The sequence below is a fragment of the Bos indicus x Bos taurus genome, chromosome 6 (assembly GCF_003369695.1).
Source record: "Bos indicus x Bos taurus breed Angus x Brahman F1 hybrid chromosome 6, Bos_hybrid_MaternalHap_v2.0, whole genome shotgun sequence".
Lineage (NCBI taxonomy): Eukaryota > Metazoa > Chordata > Mammalia > Artiodactyla > Bovidae > Bos > Bos indicus x Bos taurus.
In genome coordinates, this window is record NC_040081.1 from 46,505,276 (window position 1) to 46,527,134 (window position 21,859).

Here is a 21,859-nt window from a genome sequence, read left to right on the forward strand (position 1 = left end):
AACTTGAAAGCACTATACAAAATATAAATTGTGACTTATCTCTGTTATAGTTACCAACAAGTCACGGTTCAGTTCAGTTGCTCAGTCGTGTGACTCTTTGTGACCCCGTGGACTGCAGTACGCCAGGCCTCCCTGTGCATCACCCGAGTTTACTCAAACTCATGTCCATTGAGTTGGTGATGTCATCCAACTACCTCATCCTCTGTCGTCCCCTTCTCCTCCCACCTTCATCTTTCCCAGCCACTTAAAACTTTATCAGTAGTTCCTTGAATATTCTATTTTTTTAAAAATTTATTTTAATTCTTGGTTCCTTGTCATTCACTGACTAATAGCCCCAGGCCACCAGATTCACATCCTACTGCTTCTCCACTTGCTAGTGTTTTCCTTCCTCCTTCTAGGGAGGAGTGTTGTCTAGCAGAGGACAGTTCCTTGTACTGTGGGACTGACCTTCCCGCCCCACTCTTGTGAAGGCCAGAGGCAGCATCTGGGAGAGGTGAACAGGGAGGAGCACTGAGTAGCACTCTCTGCTGAGAGCCAGTCTGCCAGCAGACTGCTCTTTGTGGGTCCCAGATCTTATCTTATTTCCTCTTTGGGTTTGTTGTTTTCTCTTTTTTCAAAACCCTGCTTATTAAAATCCAATTTCTTTTTCATAATACCACCAAAAATGCAATTGCTTGCATGTAAAAATCAGTCAGGCATAATTATTTATTAGGAGTGCTGATCCCCTGGAGGAAGGCATGGCAACCTACTCCAGTATTCTTGCTTGAAGAATTCCGTGGACAGAGGAGTCTGGTGGGCTACAGTCCATAGGATCGCAAAGAGTCAGACACGACTGAAGCATCTGATCATGTACACACTGTATAATAATAATATACATATATCATAACATATATAATAATAGTGATGTATAGTAATCAATAAAATGGGGCTTCTCTGGTGGCTCAGTGCTAAGGAGTCTGCCTGCCAGTGCAGGGGGGCGTGGGTTTGATCCCTAAGTTGGGAATATCCCCTGGAGAAGGAAATGGCAACCCTATCCAGTATTCTTGCCTGGGAGATCCCATGGACAGAGGAGCCTGGTGGGCTACAATCCATGGGGTTGCAAAGAGTTGGACATGACTGAATGACTAAAACAACAATCAGTAAAAACAAGCTTAGGCCTTGCCTTCATGAAATTTTATCTTTACTGCTCAAGTTGTAGAGCCTTGAATCTTAAATATTTTAAAGTTCTCCTTCCATTTTTTTATAATGTGTTATATATTTTGTTCATTAAGTATTTATACAGCTGTCTTTGACAGTGGATAGATAAGATTTCATACTTCAGGCTCTTGAAGACTACTGAATAGTTTTCATGAAAGGAGGAGTAATATTAATAGATTTCAACTAACTGCTTAGACTAACGTCAGTGTTGTAAAGAGGTAAGGGATTTTTATTGTCATTTTCTACATCTTAGTTTTCTAATCAGCCAAGTAATTTCGTGAAAAGTTTTTCTCTTCCAAAAATTTATATTGGAAACCAGTTATGTAAGTAATTCAGTGAACGCATTTTTTGAGTGCGGACTATGTGCCAGGCCCTGTTCTAGGCACTCAAGGAAGAGCAGTGCCTATAATCTCATGACTGCATTATAGTGGAGGAGTGGAAAGTAAGGAAATAAATACATAATATATGCGCTGTGATTAAGTGCTGTGAAGAAAAACATAGCAAATAGAAAAGGCGGGGAATATTTTAGGTGAGGAAAGAAGATGACCTCTGAGGAGAAACATTTGTGCTGGAATGAAAAGAGTTACCAACAATGGGTGTACTTGGGAAAAAGAGCTTTGCAGGTTGGGGAAACTGCAAATAGGGGGTTTCAGTGAGTAATCTATTAATATTTTTTCCCCTTTTTGGCACTTTATAGTAATCTGTAGATCCCTCCATAATCTGGCCTTCATTGATACTGTCAGTCTTATCTCTTAATTACCTTGTCAAATGGTAATAATAGTGCCTATTTTATAGGCAAAGTGAAATGTATAATATGTAACATAGATTTATGTGATGTGTAATAGACACTCCATAATTGATAGCTGTTGTCATCATTAGTTTGTTAGTATAATAACTATTAGCAGCTTATGTTCTTGCCTATTGATGTCTTCCTAGAGAACACTTGCTCATCTTTCAAGATTCAGTGTGAATGTATCTTTCTTCTCAAATCTTTTTCTTGCCGTGTAGGACTACGTTCTAAGTTTTGCTGCCATTATATATTTATTACATGTCTGTCATTGCATTTGCCATGTTTAACTTTGTTTTTACCCTTTATATACCTGGCTTCTAAACTGAAGCCTGGCATTCTACATTTTTCCAGGTAAAAACTTATATTCAGCAGTTTATTTGGCTTCTGATATTTATATATGTTTAAGCTTTCAGTTCTTCCTTGGTGGCTCAAACGGTAAAGAATCTGCCTGCAATATGGGAGACCCGGGTTCGATCCCTGGGTCAAACAGATGCTCTGGAGAATGGAATGGCAACCAACTCCAGTGTTCTTGCCTGGAGAGTTCTATGGACAGAGGAGCCTGGTGGGCCACAGTCCATGGGATAGCAGAGTCAGACATGACTGAGCAACTAACACTTTCATTTTCAAACTTTCAATATATGTCTATCACTGTGGTAATATAGTAAAGGTTTGTTCAAGGGGAGTGTGAGTTAAAGGTACGTTATTATCAAAAGGAGAAGAAAGCTAAGAAGTGTAGGTCTGTATTTTAGATTGTGTCTGTCTTTCATGAGGTGTCTAATGATCCTCTTCCATGGGATACAATTGTGTTTCTTGGTTTTCTCTGCTTCTCAGCCAGGTTTGGGCATGATCTATGATAGCGATTCCTTATTCTTCTCTGACACGGGAAACACTGATGTATTTATATTCATTGTACTGACACTCAAACATGAATTTGAAGACTGGTGTGAATCCCAAGTCTGTCATTTCTAGGGGTGTAATCTTTAGCAGGTTACTCATAAGTCTCATTTCCTCATCTGAAAAACGAATATGTTCTTCACACAACGTTGTAGGGATTATATTACGTACATAAAATAGCTTTGGCTTCTAGAATACATTAGATGCTTCTTACTAGGTAAAATCATTTTAATTCATTAGTTATTTCTGCAGAATCAGACTGAGCATTTGTTTGGGTAAAGGAAAGCAGGATAGAACTTAACAATGGTGTTGATTGCTGACTTTGGTTGGTTAAGTCTTTCTCTGTTTCAGCTGATTTCTTTTTTATTTTTTTCTCACTGGAATGTGCTGCTCTTGATTCAGAGAAGAGAAAGGAATGCTCAGCATAATGCTGAAAAGATACATTGCTTCATGTTGCGTTTAACACAAGATGAGGGCACTGAAAGCTTCCCAGGTGGCACTGGTGTTAAAGAAACTGCCTGCCAATGCTGGAGACAGACACAGGTTTATTTTCTGGGTTGAGAAGATCCCATGGACAAGGAAATGGCAACCCACTCCAGTATCCTTGCCTGGAGAATCCCATGGACAGAGAATCCTGGCAGCCTACAGTCCATAGGGTTGCAAAGAGTCGGACACGACTGAAGCGACTTAGCACACACACACACACATGAGGGCACTAAGGGGAGGAAATTTATTTTTGGTGGGTGTCTGCACTAAGCACAGGGCCTTCCAGGGACAGGCACTCTTTATCATGTGTAAAAATGAACAGGTGATTTTTGTTTAAGTGAGAAACTGGTTATGGAGTACATGGTGCATTTTGGGTAGCTAAGGTAGATGTCTGTATGATGGCAAAGGAGACAGATTTTGGTATTTAAGCAGTTGTCTTTGAAATTTGTCTATTAATCCCGATTCGTTAACTGCATAGTTCTTTTATATCAGTTTGTATATTCTAAAAGAAATTTAGATCACCTACTTTGAGTTAAAATGGTCAGTTGTGCTGAATTAACCTAGAAGGAAAAACAACTGAGAAAAAAATGAAAAAGACGTTGGAACAGGTTCAGTTCAGTTCAGTCACTCAATCCTGTCCGACTCTTTGCTACCCTATGAACCGCAGCATGGCAGGCCTCCCTGTCCATCACCAACTCCCAGAGTTCACCCAAACCCATGTCCATTGAGTCAGTGATGCCATCCAACCATCTCATCCTCTGTCGTCCCCTTCTCCTGCTGCCCTCAATCTTTCCCAGCATCAGGGTCTTTTCAAAATTAGTCAGCTCTTCGCATCAGGTGGCCCAAGTATTGGAGTTTCAGCTTCAACATCAGTCCTTCCGATGTACACCCAGGACTGATCTCCTTTAGGATGGACTGGTTGGATCTCCTTGCAGTCCAAGGGACTCTCAAGAATCTTCTCCAACACCACGGTTCAAAAGCATCAATTCTTCAGCGCTCAGCTTTCTTTATAGTCCAACTCTCACATCCGTACATGACTACTGGAAAAACCATAGCCTTGACTAGATGGACCTTTGTTGACAAAGGAATGTCTCTGCTTTTTAATATGCTGTCTAGGTTGGTCATGACTTTCCTTCCAAGGAGTAAGTGTCTTTTAATTTTGGCTGCAATCACCATATGCAGTGACTTTGGAGCCCAAAAAAATAAAGTCAGCTAAGAGGCTCTTTAGTTCTTCTTTCTGCCGTAAGGGTGGTGTCATCTGCATATCTGAGGTTATTGATATTTCTCCCGGCAATCTTGATTCCAGCTTGTGCTTCTTCCAGCCCAGCATTTCTCATGATGTGCTCTGCGTATAAGTTAAATAAGCAGGGTGACAATATACAGCCTTGACGAACTCCTTTTCCTATTTGGAACCAGTCTGTTGTTCCATGTCCAGTTCTAACTGCTGCTTCCTGACCTGCATACATATTTCTCAAGAGGCAGGTCAGGTGGTCTGGTATTCCCATCTCTTTCAGAATTTTCCACAGTTGATTGTGATCCACATAGTCAAAGGCTTTGGCATAGTTAATTAAGCAGAAATAGATGTTTTTTTAGAACAAGTAATGGAATTCAGAATTCACAGCTCATCTAAGTTAGAATTCAAAGGCCGTAAGACACTGTACCAAATGGAAACAGAATTTCATGTGGAAAATGGATCATTCTTGCCGTATCCTCAGCTCCTGTCTTTCCTTTCCTTCTGCTGTTCCATCATGGCAAAACACCAAACCTTAGCGCAGTCTTCGTCCTTTACCTTCCCATTCCTTGGGAGCATGGGCTCTTGAGTGCTGCCAGGATTCTTGCAGCACTTCCTGATGATTGTGCCTCCCAGTCTTGTCTCCATTTGTCTTCCGCTGTCACCAGATTGATCTCTCTATATGAATCTGATTTTGTTGGTCTTCTCCTTGAAATCCCTAGTGGGCTTCTTATAGTTTTCAGAGTAAAAAATCCAAATTCTTTAGTATGGAAAAACGACTTTTAGAGTTTTTATCCCTTCTTACCAGTCTCCTATTTGGTCTCTTGTTTATTGATTTTTTTCCCCTCTGATTGTAATTTGTGCCAGCCATATCAACCAGTTGGATTTCTGTGAGTGTTTTGTGGTCTTTTCATGACACTGAATGTATGATGCATGCATTTCTGTCCTTCCCAAGGTCATCAATACAGTTCTTTAAAACTCCCTGTGTTTACCTCTAGAAAAGTTCTGCCTCTTCTTTCCCAGTCTGGATTAGGTGCCGTCCCTCCATGCTCTCACAGCACTCTACAATTAATGTTCTCAGTGCCAACAGCATGCCTTTCCCTAGCCTGTGAGCTTTTTTAGGTACAGGATACTCTTATTATCTCTTTAATGCTGGCCAGTGGTTTGCCCAGTATAGAAGACTAGAACTTTGTGATTTAGTTAATGTATGAAATAGCAGAATTTACAGAGGTCCAGAATGTGTCCAGCTAAGTTGTGGGTATTATGAGCATGTGAGAAATGGAAGAACATGGCCCCTGCCCTTTTCATAAGCTTAGTCATATGGACAAAATCACATTAAGCAATTAGAGGTTAAAGTGAAAGTCGCTCAGTCGTGTCCAACTATTTGCGACCCCATGGACTGTACAGTCCATGGAATTCTCCAGGCCAGAATACTGGAGTGCGTAGCCTTTCCCTTCTCCAGGGGATCTTCCCAACTCAGAGATCAAACCCAGGTCTCCCGCATTGCAGGCGGATTCTTTACCAGCTGAGCCACAAGGGGAGCCCAAGAATACTGGAGTAGGTAACCTATCCCTTCTCCAGCAGATCTTCCTGACCCAGGAATCGAACCAGGGTCTCCTGTATTGCAGGCGGATTTCTTTACCAATTGAGCTATCAATGAAGCCAAAAGCAGGACCTGTTGTACCAGAAGTGGGTTCGAACTCATGAGGATATAAATCCATTGGAACTTAAGTCTAATGCCTTAACCACTCGGCCATTCTGGTACAACATTAAAGACTGATTTGAGAATAAAGATTATAGTTGAGAATTTCAAATTCCTTGACATTTCATTATCTGCTCTTTGTTCTGTTGTTCCTTAATACTTACCACTCCTGACATGCTATTCCAGAGAAAGCACTGGCGACCCACTCCAGTACTTTTGCCTGGAAAATCTCAGGGACGGGGGAGCCTGGTGGGCTGCTGTCTATGGGGTCACACAGAGTCGGACACGACTGAAGTGACTTAGCAGCACCAGTTAGCAGCTACTAGTAAAAGTTGAGGTTGTTTCTAATATTTTGTTACTAAAAACAACATGCTATTCATTTTGCTTATTTACCTTGTTGTGCTCATCTCCTGCATTAGAACGTAAGTTTTGTGAGAAATTTTTCTCTCTGTTGTTCACTGCTATTTCCAATGCCTGACACATGGTAGTGCTCAGTAGATATTTGTTGAATGGATTGAATGGCATTCAGAGAAAGAAGTACTCAGAGTTGGTTTTTATGAAATACGTCATGAAGAAGTTAAATTCAGAGGTAGATTCTGATAGTGTTTTATTAATTTAAGTTAAAAAAATACAATTTTGTTTACATGTGAGTTTTTTCCAGATTATAGGACTTCCTCCTTTTCTCTACTTTTTAACATTTCTACCGTCCTCACTGTTGACTCTGCTTAGAGAGTTTAACAACAAGGCCTATTTAATCAGAGTGAGTGATGCTGAACCTTTCCTTATGTGCTAGTTATAATAAACTTTCACTTCACATGCTTATTTGCAAAATAAAATATGTATAAAAATATGTCTGAGAGGCAATAACACATTTTACACATAATCTTCTTTATGCCATATGTGGTGGTGATACCCGAGAGCTTATATTTTATTTTGAATCCATTCAGGAAAAGTTGGGGCATCTCAGGGTTCTGGATTGTTTTGTGAATTAGGGATTATAATTGACCATTATTTTTATAAGTTCTTAGATTTTTAGCAAATGGTTATCAGAGTTTTAAATATTTACACATTTATGTCACATAACTTATAATTTCATTTTCTTATTTTTATAGGCTTTTCTGTTTCCTTCCTTTTCAAGACTAAAGGAATGAAAATTAGGTTTTGATTTAAAACTGTTAAAAATGTTAAATTGCCAAAATGGTCTGTAAGTAGAACATGTAGGTAATAGAGGCGTAAATTGTTTTGTTTTGTTTTTAAAGGAAGTTACTAGTTGATCTCCACAACTGACTTCTTGTTTTTTTTCCTCAGTGCAGAATTAGATACTCTTAGGCCATTATAGTGAAAGTGAAGTGAAAGTGAAGTTGCTCAGTTTCACTTTTCACTTTCATGCATTGGAGAAGGAAATGGCAACCCACTCCAGTGTTCTTGCCTGGAGAATCCCAGGGATGGTGGAGCCTGTTGGGCTGCCATCTATGGGGTCACACAGAGTCAGACACGACTGAAGTGACTTAGCATCAGCGAGCCATTATAACTGCAATCAATTCAGGTGAGCAAGAGTCCTTCCAGTGAATATTCAGGGTTGATTTCTTTTAGGATTGACTGGTTTGATCTCCTTGCAGTCCAAGAGATTCTCAGGAATCTTCTCCAGCACCACAATTCAAAAGCATCAGTTCTTTGGCTCTCAGCCTTCTTTATGGTCCAACTCTCACATCCATACATGACTACTGGAAAAACCAAAGCTTTGACTTTAAAAACTTCAAGACCACACTATTTGTGGAAATACATGTGGATTTGATGACATTTTAAAAGGATATTTTACTATTTTAGTGACTTGGTATAAATCAGTTCTTGGAATTTGTCAATCTGCCAGTCAGCCAGATTGGGTATGAGTGAAGCTTTGACAGTACTTTTCCATTTTGGTGTATAGGCTGTTTACTATTTGAGGTCAGCAAGAGGTAATTTTTATTAATCTCATTTTAAGTCATGAAAAATTACATATTCTCTATAAATTGTTATTTTTTGACAATCTACATGTGAGGATTCACTCATTTCCGTACAAAATTATTTAGGCAATAAATTTATGTTAAGAAAAATATGAAGAACAAGGTTTTTAAAATTCAGTTTTTCCTTGTTGAATCTAAGAAGTTACACATTTAGAGAGTCATATGATGGACTCTTAGAATCTGTTAGAAAAATGATAAAGACATTTCTAAGGATCATGTCAATGTTCTACATTTCTTTTTCTTGTATTCTTTGTGATGTTGCCCTAAGGACTTACATTTTAGACTGGCCTATACAAGAAAACCCCTTGTGCTCTGTGATTTTTTTTTTTTTTTTTTAGTTTTTAAGGAGGGAGTTTATCTGTTTTTTTGGGGGGTTAATTTACAAATATCATGAGTTGAATAAGAAGATGACTGTTGAAGATGTATAAGAATGTGGACAACTTGAATTTAGTATTGGTTGTAGTTTGATATCAATTAAGTTGGATTATTTATTTTTAGTCAGTATGTTCATATACTATACTTTTGATGTGAAGAATATCCTACTAGATAGAATTGTTAAAGCATCTTAGTTTGACTTAGTCTGAAATTTAATTTGTTGGTTTTGTTTGAAATCCAACTGTCTTGATTATAGCCTGTGTTTTGGGGTGGCAGGTTAGTAATTGCCCTTTGTTTTATTTCAGATCCATGCATGTCACTGAGTCCACCATGCTTCACAGAAGAAGATAGATTTAGTCTGGAAGCTCTTCAAACAATACATAAACAAATGGATGATGACAAAGATGGTGGAATCGAAGTAGATGAAAGTGATGAAGTAGGTGGAGACCCTTTTTCACTGATACTCTCTTGTAACAGCGTGACCAAGTTTATAGTCTTGAATTTTCCCATTATTCCTTGTATGACTCAACTCCATTTTCCTCATCTTTAGTTTTTTTCTTTATGCTTTAATTTTGCCCTTTGTATTTAGCATGATTTTTTCTTTTTTTCACACGTATATGTCTTCCTAGTTTTATAAGAATCCTTGGCCTCATGTACTTACGTTTCTCAAACATATATTCTGTTCTATGTCACCTGTTTCTGTTTTATAAACCACCACCACATTTTGTCGTCTAAAACAACAACGATTTGTTGTTTGTCCTGGTTCTCTGGGTTGACCGGGCTTTGCTGGGTACATTTTCTGTTCCTGTAGTTATGGCCCAGGGTCATGGTGGCAGTTGTATTCAGTTGTGATCTCTTTTGGGCTGAAATATCTCAAATGACTTTTTTACCTTCAGTCTCTCCATTTGGCCGTTACTAACGTGTCGTCATTCAGGGGTCTAGCTCAGACTTCCTCATGACATGACAGCTGGCCTTCCAGGTGGCAGTGTTCTAAGAAAACAAGTTCCCGTGTGAAAGTGCTTATTATACCCCTGCATGCCAATACCTGTTAATATCAAATTGGTTTAAAACAAAGTTAATTGGCTGAATTCAGAGTTTGTGTGGGAGAGGATTATATGAAAATATGAATGCCAGCATATGTGGTTTATTGGGGGTCACCGGCGTCATAGTCTACTGTAACCACTGTACAAATAAATAATGCTTTTTTTTTTTTTTAAGGATTCTCACCTTACCCCTGCTCTGGTGTCCCTTTTAGTTTTCTTCGTAGAAATTGTTTTCTTTATTTGATTATGATCTCATTCTTACCAAATCTTTTAGGTCTGTTCAACCTTTTTGTTGTATTTGTCACTGTTGACACTGCTTCTCTTTTAGTTTATATAATACTAAATTACATTTTTTTCTACATTATTATCTAATGTTGTATAACAGTGACATCTTCTTATCACACTGTTGTCTAATCACATTGTTATGTAACAGTAGCATTCTCTAAAGATCAATTTTTGACCTGCTGTATCCCTGGGTGCTTAAATGGTAAAGAATATGCCACCAGTGCAGGAGACCTGGTTTCGATCCCTGGGTCAGGAAGATCCCCTGAAGAAGGAAATAGCAACCCACGCCAGTGTTCTTGCTAGGATAATTCAATTCACAGAGGAGCCCGGAGGGCTACAGTCCATGGGGTTGCAAAGAGTTGGATACAACTGAGCGACTAACACTTTCAATACTTACATAAAACATTTACCTTGAAACTCCTCATCTGTTTTTAGGTTACTCTTATTTCTTCCATCTCTAAGTCAGTGCAGATTCTGACCTACATGTATGGCTTTCTGCCTGATGTCTTTTGAGGACTCTTGTTTTCAGCTTAGTTTATCTAAAACAAAATCCCAGATCTTTGCTTTGAAATCCTCAGTGGCACGTGTGGACCTATTTCTTCTTTTTTTTAAGTCTTCTAAGTCAGGAGTTGGCAGACTTTAATGTAAAGGACCAGGTTAAGGGTTGAAATGTATCCCAGTCCCTAAATATTTTGGAGTCCTAACCCCCAGAACCTCATAGTGTGACCTTATCTGGAAATGAGGTTGTTTCAGATGTAGTTATTTAAGAGGAGCATATGGAGTAGCATGGGTCCTTAGTCCAGTATGACTGGTGTCTTTGTAAGAGAGGAGAAAACCATGTGGAAAGGCAGGTGTGGGGGAAGATTATCATGTGACAGTGGAGGCAGAGATTGGAGTTATGAAGTTAGAAGTCAAGGAATGACAAGGATTGCTGATGATCCCAGAAACCAAGACAAAGGCATCAAACAGATTGTCCCCTAGAGCCTTTCAGAGAGCATGGCCCTCCTAACACTTGATTTCAGATTTATAGCCTCCAGACCTGAGAAAGAATAAATTTCTGTTATTTTAAGCCATTTAGTTTATGGTACTTTATTACAGCAGCCCTAGGAAACTAACATAGGTTAGCTAATCAATATTTTAGATGTTTGTGGGCCATATAATCTCTGTTGTATCTACTCATCACTCCCATTGTAGTGCCAAGCAGCCACAGACAGTATGTGGAGTAATGGTCATGGCTGTGTTTCAATAAAACTTTGTTTGCACAAAAACAAGTATCGGGCTGTAGTGTGTTAACCCCTGCTATAAATGAAATTTTGTGTTTTTAGAATTAATTCCTCCCCCCCTTCCACTTATCTGTTCTAGTTATTGTTCCATTTTAATCTAGGTATTTATTATTTTATGGGTAGATTATCACTTTTACATTTTTCTGCTCTAATTCATCATGCATATCACTTTGAGAATGTTTTTCTCTAGCTTAGAAGTTTAACAGTGATTTCTTAGTACTTATTAGATCAGATATTAACTCTTTAGTCTTTTTTTTTTGACTGTCTCTGCATCAACTGATTTCTGCTTACTGAGATAATAATCTCTTCTCATTTGGTTTAAATCATTTTGAATTGAGTTCAGTTCCAGTAATACCAAAATCATGGCTTCAGTTCAAAACAGTCAAATTTATTTGTTCACTTTTAGAACTACAGATGACAGGGTATTCCTATTTTACATTGTTCTCAACTTAAAAAGTATTTAGTAGAGTAAATGAAATGAAGTTGATGGATTGTTAGTTTTACTTACTAGAATGTAACAAAGTAGTTGTCATTTATTAAGGGTCACTTTATTATACTGAGTAATTCATTCTCTCAGCATCACCATTTTTTCTCTCTTCCACTACAAAGACACACAATATACACAACAAAATTAAGCTATAAAACTACTTTTAGTTTTTTAGTAAAGCATTGAAAAGTAATGCTCTAGATTATTAGTGATAAATTGTTCATTCTAATCCTCTCAAGATTGTCTAAATGGTTTATTTAGTTGCCAGTATATTTACTTAGGATTTTGAAGATCAGTATTCTAACATAAGTTTTATTTACTCCATAACTTATTACTTGCACATGAATTATGGAATAAATAGCATTTTATGTTCATATATTTGATACTCTTTGTAAAGGAAATTATATTCTCTAGACTGAATAGATTTCCTAAAAATATTGTTGTACATTTTCTTAATCATTTACAGTATTAGTTTGATCAGACTCCGTGTCAGCTCAGAGTGTCTAGTGTTATGTAGATGAGTGCCCTGTTCAGTTTCATAATTCAGTCCATCAATTAAATTGGAAATAACTTGTAACACTAAACCCTGTACTGTGTTGAAAGGTTATAATTTTAAGCTATTATACTAATGGTGCTGTTTTCCTCTGATTTTTAGTATTACTGAGGAACTAATAATTGTTTAACAGTGTTTTAGGTTAAGAAATATATTAATTCAGAGGGATTATTTCAGGGAGAGTTAGAGGTGGGACTGGAAGAGCATATGTGGTTAATTTGGAAAGTTTTGGTATTATAAAATGTTTAAAAAAAGATTAGTGTGCACTTTCACTTTTTGAAACTAGAAACACATGTATACCTGTGGTGGATTCATTTCGATATTTGGCAAAACCAATACAATATTGTAAAGTTTAAAAATAAAATTTAAAAAAAAAGGAAAAAAAAATAAAAATATGAAATGATTCAAAAAAAAAACTAGAATAGTTTTAGATAGCTACCTTTCAGAACTTATAAATTAAGATTGGTTCATTTTTAGCTTAAAAAATGTTAGATTTTTTAATATTAAAATCTACATAACAAAATTAGTCTTGTTATTAATTGATATATCACATTATAAATATTATTACTCTGGGGTGTTTTCTGACACCAAGCAGTTTTTTCAGTTTTCTAGCACCCAACTGCATTTCCAGGAGTTCAATTCTGACACTCTCTACCTGGAGATGGTATCAAATCCATGAGTTAAAGGACTCAGTCCCATTATACCGCCCTTGCTTCAGATGCCAGCCACAAATCTCTGGTTATGTTTATGAACTTTAACTGACTGGCCTTGAATCTGAGATTCCCATGGCTCTTTCCTCAGATTTGAAAATTTGCTGGGTATGTATCTGAATAAAACGAAAACATGAATTCAAACCATACACGCACTACAGGTTCATAGCAGCATTATTTAAAGTTGCCAAGCTATGGAAGCAACCTAAGCATCCACCAATAGATGAATGGATAAAGATGATGTGGTATACAATAGAATATGACTTAGCCGTAAAAAGAATAAAATTTTGCCATTTGCAGCAACATGGATGCACTTTGAGGGTATTATGCTGCTAAGTGAAATAAGTCAGACAGAGAAAGACAAATACTGTATGATACTGCTGACGTGTGAAATCTAAACATACAACAAATTAGTGAATAATACAAAAAGGAAGCAGAGTCACAATATTGAGAGCAAACTGTGATTACCAGTGGGGAGAGGGAAGTGCTGGGAGGGGCAAGATAGTGGGCATAGGGTACTAAGAGGTAAAAACTGTTAAGCTACAAGGATATATTGTACAACACAGGGAATATAGCCAATATTTTGTAATAACTATAAGTAGACCAGGGCCTTTAAAAATTCTTAGCCACTATTGTACACCTGTAAGTTAGATAATATTGTTTATCATCTGTACTTCAATAAAAAAAGAAAATTTGCTTCAATGGCTCTCTGGAACAGCCAAATGGAAGAGATGTACAGGACAGGGTTTGATAGAAGGGGCATGAAGCTTTCATGCCCTCTCTGGGCATGCCACCCTCCCAGCACCTCCCACACTGTGATGTGTTCACTGGCTCTCTGAATCTCTAAGTTGAGGAGTTTTTACAGAGCTCAGTTTTCCCAGAGGTCAGGTGAGAGGTACTAAAGTTTCCAATTCTCTAATCACTTGGTCCTTTTGGTGACCAGCTCCATCTTGAGGCTGCCTGGAGGCCCCACCCTTACTCATCTCATTAGTGTGAACTCAGGTGTGATCAAAGGAGAAAAGAACACGGTCACTGAGGAAATTCCGAGAGTTTTAAGAGCTCTATGCCAGGAACCAGGGATGAAGAACAAATATATTTTTTATTCTGTCACAATTATAAAAATATTTAAATATGAAAAAACAGCAAAAACTCATTTAATTATTAAAAGTGCATTCAGTGGGAAAGATCTGTTCCAGTAGTGTGTTATATATAGGCAGGTATTAAGTAAGCTTATGCAGATAATTGACAGCCTGTTTGAATGTATTTGATTGCATAATAGTTTCTAGAATTACAAGTTATTTTAATCTTTTTACCTCATCATAAGATATTAAGTGCTCTAGTGTGTGAGGTGTTATCATTATCACTGTGCCAAACAAAGTAAGCATGCATGGCTGTATAATTTATACTTCAGTGGAATTTTTATTCAGTCTTTTAAATTTTAATAGAATTCCAAATATTTTGTAATGAAAATAAAAACTATAAAACAAAGCTTATGTTTAAAGAACCTAGAATTCTATTAGTGTGATAGTTAACCTTTAATGTTTAAAAACAGAAGATGATATCTTTCTCTTTGTATTTCTTTTAATATTAATATTTAAAAGCAAATATAGCATGCTTCTGTGTTTTAATAGTACCCAAAAGAATCTAGAAATCCATTGTACAGTATGGTAGCTACTAGTATGTTTGTGTATTGAGCACTTAAAATTGAAGTGTGTTATATGTGTAAAATGTACTTCAGATTTGGAAGATTTATATAAATATAAAACATTTAAACTTTGAAATCTTGATTACCTGTTGGAAATGGTTATATTATGGACATACACACTGAGTTACATGAAATACAAAATTTGTTTTACTTGTTTCTTTTTACTTTTTAATGTGACTCCTAGGAAATTTTAACTCACAATTTATTTCTATTGGACAGGACTGATCTTAGAGACTATAATGTATTGCAAGTGTTAAGGAATAGGTTTTTAATTCTGAGTTTTTGGACCAGTTTGCTGTCTTCAGTTCATTACAGCTGTGTCTTGATTTGTATTTCTTCAGTGTCTGTTTTTTAAAGTGAATATTAATACTATTATACATCTCCAGTGGGCATCATTAGGAAACTTCCTGAGTTTCTTAGGGAACCTTACTCAGAAATGTTAAAATACTTAATTTCTTGTGATTTTTGGAATCAAAGTATTGCTTTTAAAAGTATTTTGAATTAAAAACTTTTTATCACAGTATAGTCTTTACAATGTTGTGTTAGTTCTGCTGTACAGCAGAGTGAATCAGTTATGTGTGTACATATAGCCACTCTTTTTTTGATTTCCTTCCCATTTAGGTCACCACAGATAATTGAATAGAGTTCTTTGTGCTATACAGTAGGTCTTCATCAGTTATTATTTTATGTGTGTGTTAGTTGCTCAGTCGTGTCTGACTCTGCAACCCATGGACTATAGCCTGCCAGGCTCCTCTGTCCATGGAATTCTCTAGGCAAGAATACTGGAGTGGGTTGCCTTTCCCTTCTCCAGGGGATCTTCCCAACGCAGGGATTCAACCTCGGTCTCCTGCACTGTGGGCAAATTCTTTACCCTCTGCGCTACCTGGGAAGCCTATTTTATACATAGTAGTGTATATATGTCAGTCCCTATCTCTCAGTTTGTCCCATCTCCCCCTTCCCTTCTGGATAACTGTAAGTTTGTTCTCTACATCTGTGACTCTATTTCTGCTTTTTTTCATCTGTACCGTTTTTCTATATTCCACATATAAGCAATATTATACAGTATTTGTTTTTCTGACTTCACTCTGTATGACAATCTCTAGGTCCATCCATGTCTCTGCAAATGGCAATATTTTCATCCCTTTTTATGGCTAAGTAATATTCCATTGTTATGTACCACATCTTCTTTATCCATTTCTCTGTTGATGGGCATTTAAGTTGCTTCCATATGCTGGCTATTGTAAATAGTGCTGCAGTGAACATCGGGGTGCATGTATCCTTTCAAATTATGGTTTTCTCCAGATATATGTCTACGAGTGTGATTGTAGGGTCATATGGTAGCTCTATGCAGCTTAGTATAAAAAAAAAAACCTAATCAAAAATGGGGAGAAGACCTAAACAGACATTTCATCAAAGAAGACATACAGATGACCAGCAAACACATGAAAAAATGCTCAACATCACTAATTATTCCTGGAGAAGGTAATTCTTTAATTTTTAGAGAAATGCATATCAAAACTACAATGAGGTATCACTTCACACTGATCATAGTGCCAGTTATTAAAAAATCTACAATAAATGCTGGAGGTGAGGAGAAAAAGAAACTCTCCTACACTGTTAGTGGGAATATAAATTGGTGCAGCCACTATGGAGAACAGTATGCAGGTTCCTTAAAAAACTAGCAATATTGCTTTTTTTTAAAAAAAAAAGTTTAGGATAATATTTAGCATTTGAAAATGCTGATTGGAAGCTTAATTTTTTTCTCACATGCCCTTTGTTTTTGGTCATATGAGAAAGCATTTTCTTTCTAGTTTATTCATTCATTTGATATTGAGCTAGTATTGGGTATCTGCTGTATGCCAGATACTCAAGTAGACCTTGGAATACATCAGGAACAAAACAGACAAAATTATATAAATCTTCAAGCACTTGCTAACATTCTAATGGGCCTTGTGGGAAGGCAGACTAAACAAACTAAGCAGGGAAAGGGGGATCAGACAGGTAGATAATGGATAGCCACAGCTGTAGCTTTAAATAGGATGTCATGGCAGAACTCATTAAGAAGGTAGCACTTAAAGTGTATATTGTATGCAGTGCTTGGACAAGAGAATAAATATCTGGAAAATTTCCAGAGCTGTTCTAAAACTGAAATTGGAGGACTGGGGATGTTTTAGATTAGGAACAGGATGTATGGCTTTTGCTCTCTAGGTCATTGTCTTTTGACTCAAGATCAAGGAGACTAAGTGTCAGTATATGCCGAATTTGTGACCTGCTTAGATTGACGTGTTGATTACAGTTAAGTTTACATGTTCTGTTAATACTGAAGATATTTTGGACAGTGAAGGTACTTGATTAACAGGTAATTTAAATGAAATTATTGAATGATTTTGTGGCCCTGAACCCAGCAGTAGCAGGCAGTGAGAATTGACATTATTATTGCCTACTAAGTGGCTGGAAATTTTATTAAATTTCTAGTGTATATGAACTTTGTTTTCTGTTTTTACTTTTCCTGCTTTTTCTTTTATATTTTAAAAAGTTTTACCTTTTTTTACTTTCTCTTCCTTTTTATCTATTCTTCTTTTCATTCATGTGATTTTGAATAGTTTCAGTTTTTGTTCTTAATCAGTTTGTTTTATATGTATATAAATATAAATAATTTATATATAAATTTATATATACATAATAATTTCTTTGAAAAATCTGATTGTACCTTGTATTTCAGTTTTTCTTAGCTATTCTACCTGAAAAACACCTTTGTCATCATTTATCTGTACCCCTTTCAGAAGACTTAGTTTTAACCACACAGTTATATCTGTCTGAAACAAGGAGAGTCACCTAAGAAAATAGGCAAAAGTAGGGTCAGAAAAAAATAGTAGATAATACATTTTAAAAAAGGATCACTGAGTTTTGAATTTCATGGAGTACTGTTTGTAAAGGAATGTTGTTGTTGGTGTTGTTTAGTTGCTAAGTTATTTCTGACACTTGCGACCCCATGGACTATAGCCCGCCAGAGCCTCTGTCCATGGGATTTCCCTGACAGGAATACTGGAGTGGTTGCCATTTCCTTCTCTAGGGGGTCTTCCTGACCCAGGGATCGAACCCACATCTCCTTCACTGGCAGGCGAATTCTTTACCACTGAGCCACCAGGGAAGGTCTTCTGAAGGAATAACTAACTGCATGCATTCTTCTTAAGTTTTCTAAGTTAAAATTTCAACTTATGTATTATTATCTATTATATAATAAATTCTCCCCAACTTAATGGTTTACTAAGTCACTCATGGTTTTACCATCTCACAGTTTCCGTGCATCAGAAATCCAGGTGCAGTTTAGCTGGGTTTCCTGGTTCTGAGCCTTTTACAAGCTGCAGTTAAGATGTCAGCTGGTGTACTTCCTGGAGGTCCAGTGGTTAAGACTTCATGCTCCCAATCCTGGGGTCACAAGTTTGATCCCTGGTCAGGGAACTAAGATCCTGCACGCTGAGTGGTGTGGCAGGAATAAAACAGAAATAAAACAAAAAGATGTCAGGTGATATTGCAGTCATCTCAAGGCTAATTTGGGGAGGATCCACTTCAAGGCTGACGTATGTGGCTCTTGGCCCCCCAGGTCCTCACTGGTCATTGGTTGGAGATGTTGGTTCTCTGTCACATGGCTGTCTCCATGGGGCAGTGCGTTTCACTCATTGAGTGAGAGGGGAGCTAAAGGGGCAGGGAGATTGTAGCGTGGGGAGAGAGAGGAAGCGGGAAGAGCAGACAACATAGAAATCAAAGTCTTTTTGTAACCACATCTTGAAAGTGACGTTTCATCCGTTTTTTGCTTTGTTCTGTTTGTCTAAAATGAGTCCTTAGGTCTAGCTGATTCTCAGGGGAGGCGGTTACATTGGAGCAGGAATAAGAGGATGTGGGGACTATTATGAGCCACGTTAGAGGCTGCTTACCATGGTTTGTTTTTATTTTCTGCTAACTAGAGATATTTGACAGGAACTTCTCAAGCCACAGGATTATAAAAACAATAAAATTATATAACTTCCTTCAAAAGGCTTCGTTTTATAAGCGACCCACAGTAAGACTTTTCATGTTTATCTTTGTAATGCGTGTGCTAAGCTCACAGTTGTGTCTGACTGTCTGCAGCCCCATGGACTGTAACTCGACAGGCTCCTCTGTCCATGGGATTCTCCAGGCAAGAATACTGTAGTGGGTTGCCATTCCCTTCTCCAGGGGATCTTTCTGACCCAGGGATTGAACCCTGGTGGCCTGCATTGCAGGCAGATTATTCACTGTCTGAACCACCAAGGGAAGCCCATCTTTATAATAGGATACATCTAACATTTTAGAGCACGTTAAATTTGATTAAAATGATCTATTGAGTAGCGCTTTACATGGACAAATGTACAAGTACAACATAATTTGACTGAAGGATCACTTGGCATTCACCCAAAAGGACGGGTGGGACAAAGTAAACTGAAGAGAGTAGGTGCAAAAGAGTTCTTGCTGTTAAATTATAATTATTGAGGTATTTTCCTGTATGTTGAGATTTTTCATAGTTTCATAGTTCAGTTATTTAAAGACTTGATGCTGTAAAAACAAGCTTTAGTTCTTTCTGGAAAATAGTAGCAATAAGCATACAACTGGAGTAGCAGAGAACATTAATAGTTATTCCATAGAAAAAAGTTTTTCTATGGAAAAACTGGAAAATAGCTAATTTGCTTTTGTTACTGTAGGACTTCTCAAGCTTCTATTTGTGGATTTATATACTAAAATAATAGAAAACATTTATTTAGCATTTACTTTTTCTTCCACAATTGTAAGCACTTTGCACACACTCTGGTATGGACTCCTCATAGCAACCCTAGGAGCTAAGAATATACAATAATTATCTATTTGCAGACAAGGAAGTCCATTTAGGGAGATTGGGGAAATGCCCCGGGCCACTGGCTTAAAAGTGATAAAGCAGACTGAACCCATATTCTTGATTTCTAGTCTGTGTTGCCTTTCTGTGTAAATGTATATCATTAATCTCTATCATCAAGCCCTCCCTGATACAATTTATAAATAAATAGCTGTCTATAAATAGTGTGTGTATAAAAATATTTTTACTATACAATATATACATACATGGGCTTTCCTGGTGACTCAGTGGTAAAGAATTCGTGTGCCAGTGCAGGGGATGCAGAATCGATCCCTGGGTCAGGAAGATCCCCTGGAGAAGGAAATGACAACACACTCTAGTATTCTTGCCAATAAAATTCCATAGACAGAGGAGTCTGGTGGCCTGTATATAGTCCATGAGATCACAACAGTTGGACATGACTTAGTGACTGAGAAACATATACATACATGCTACAATATCAGTGTTATTGTTTTTAAAAGGTTTACAAAAAATATAAGTTAAAAATGATATAAGATTAAATACAAGTGGAAGCTCTAATATTTTCTCCCTTTAAAGTGGATTAGATTTTACATCCCTTTGGCGTCTGGGCAACCAAATTTGGAGACCACTGCAGTAATGAATTGTAAAGCATTATCTGTTATCTGTCACATAGGCTTCACTCCACAATTGTAAGTACCAGCAACTGTGAGAATGTTTCACAAAAGCAAGTTCCTGAACACTAATAATGCTAATATTCTTCTCTAATTTCCCACTGTTCATTGTATACAGGTCTCCTTATTATATAGCATATAAGTTACTGATATTCTTATGGTGACTGCCCTGTTTCTTATGATTGAAATTAGCTCTGATACTATGATACCTTTCAGAAATTATATTGTGACTGGGCTTCCCTTGTGGCTCAGCTGGTAAAGACTCTGCCTGCAATGTGGGAGACCTGGGTTTGATCCCTGGGTTGGGAAGATCCCCTGGAGAAGGGATAGGCTACCCACTCCAGGATTCTGGCCTGGAGAATTCCATGGACTGTATAGTCCATGGGGTTGCAAAGAGTCGGACACAACTGAGCGACTTTCACTTCACTTCATTGTAAGAATGAAGGAGAGGTCACACTCTTTATACTAATTTAGAAAAAGGCAGGAGATGACTGAGACAGAAAATTTAGATACCATTTTGATGAGTGAATCAGTGACTAAAATCTATATTTTCTTTGAACAGTATGCTTTTTGTAAATTTATGATTTTTCATTTTAGATGCAAATTCTTTTAATTTTTAAATTGAATTTTTACTTGGCATGTGTCTAATTATTGATCTGTAGAGATCACAAAAGAAGTAATGATTTTGAACACCTTTGAAGAGGAGTCTGTGCAAGAAATACCCTTCTCTTATCAGGAAGAAGTCATCTGTTTGGGTTTTTTTGCACAGTACTGTTTGGGTTTTTATGCACAGTATTGTTTTTAAATTTTATTTTAAATTGGAAGATAATTACAATATTGTGATGATTTCTGCTGTACACCAACATGAATCAGCCATAGGTTTACATATGTCTCCTCCCTCTTAAACCTTCCTTCCACCTCCCTCCCCATCCCACCCCTCTAGCTGGTCACAGAGCATGGGCTTTGGGTTCCAAGTCATACAGCAAATTCCCACTATCTGCTTTACATATGGTGATATACATGTTTCAGTGCTACTCTCTCAAATCATCCCACCATCTCTCTGCTTCACTGTGTCCAAAAGTCTGTTCTTTATGTCTGCATCTCTGTTGCTGCACTATAGATAGGTTCATCAGTATCATCTTTCTATATTCCATATATATATACATGAATACAGGATATTTGTCTTTCTCTTTCTGACTGACTTCTCTTTGAATGATAGGCTCTAGGTTCATCCACTTCATTAGAACCTACTCAAAGCATTCCTTTTTATAGTTGAGTACTATTTCATTGTGTATATGTAAGATGTTGAAGCTGGTTTTAAAAAATGGCAGAGGAACCAGAGATCAAATTGCCAACATCTGCTGGATCATCGAAAAAGCAAGAGAGTTTCAGAGAAACATGTATTTGTGCTTTATTGACTATGCCAAAGCTTTTGACTGTGTGGATCACAATAAACTGTGGAAAATTCTTCAAAAGATGGGAATACCAGACCACCTGACCTGCCTCTTGAGAAATCTGTATGGAGGTCAGGAAGCAACAGTTAGAACTGGACATGGAACAACAGACTGGTTCCGAAT

General features: G+C 37.3%; 1 protein-coding gene across 2 annotated transcripts in view; it reads left to right on the forward strand.

Annotated features, from left to right (window-relative positions):
- Positions 1-21,859, forward strand: part of STIM2 (stromal interaction molecule 2) — a 182,433-nt gene that overhangs the window by 63,544 nt on the left and 97,030 nt on the right. For both annotated transcript variants that reach the window (XM_027544221.1, XM_027544220.1), the window contains exon 2: positions 8,984-9,114. In XM_027544221.1, coding sequence (XP_027400022.1) covers positions 8,984-9,114 — 131 coding nt within the window. The remainder of the gene's footprint in view (positions 1-8,983; positions 9,115-21,859) is intronic.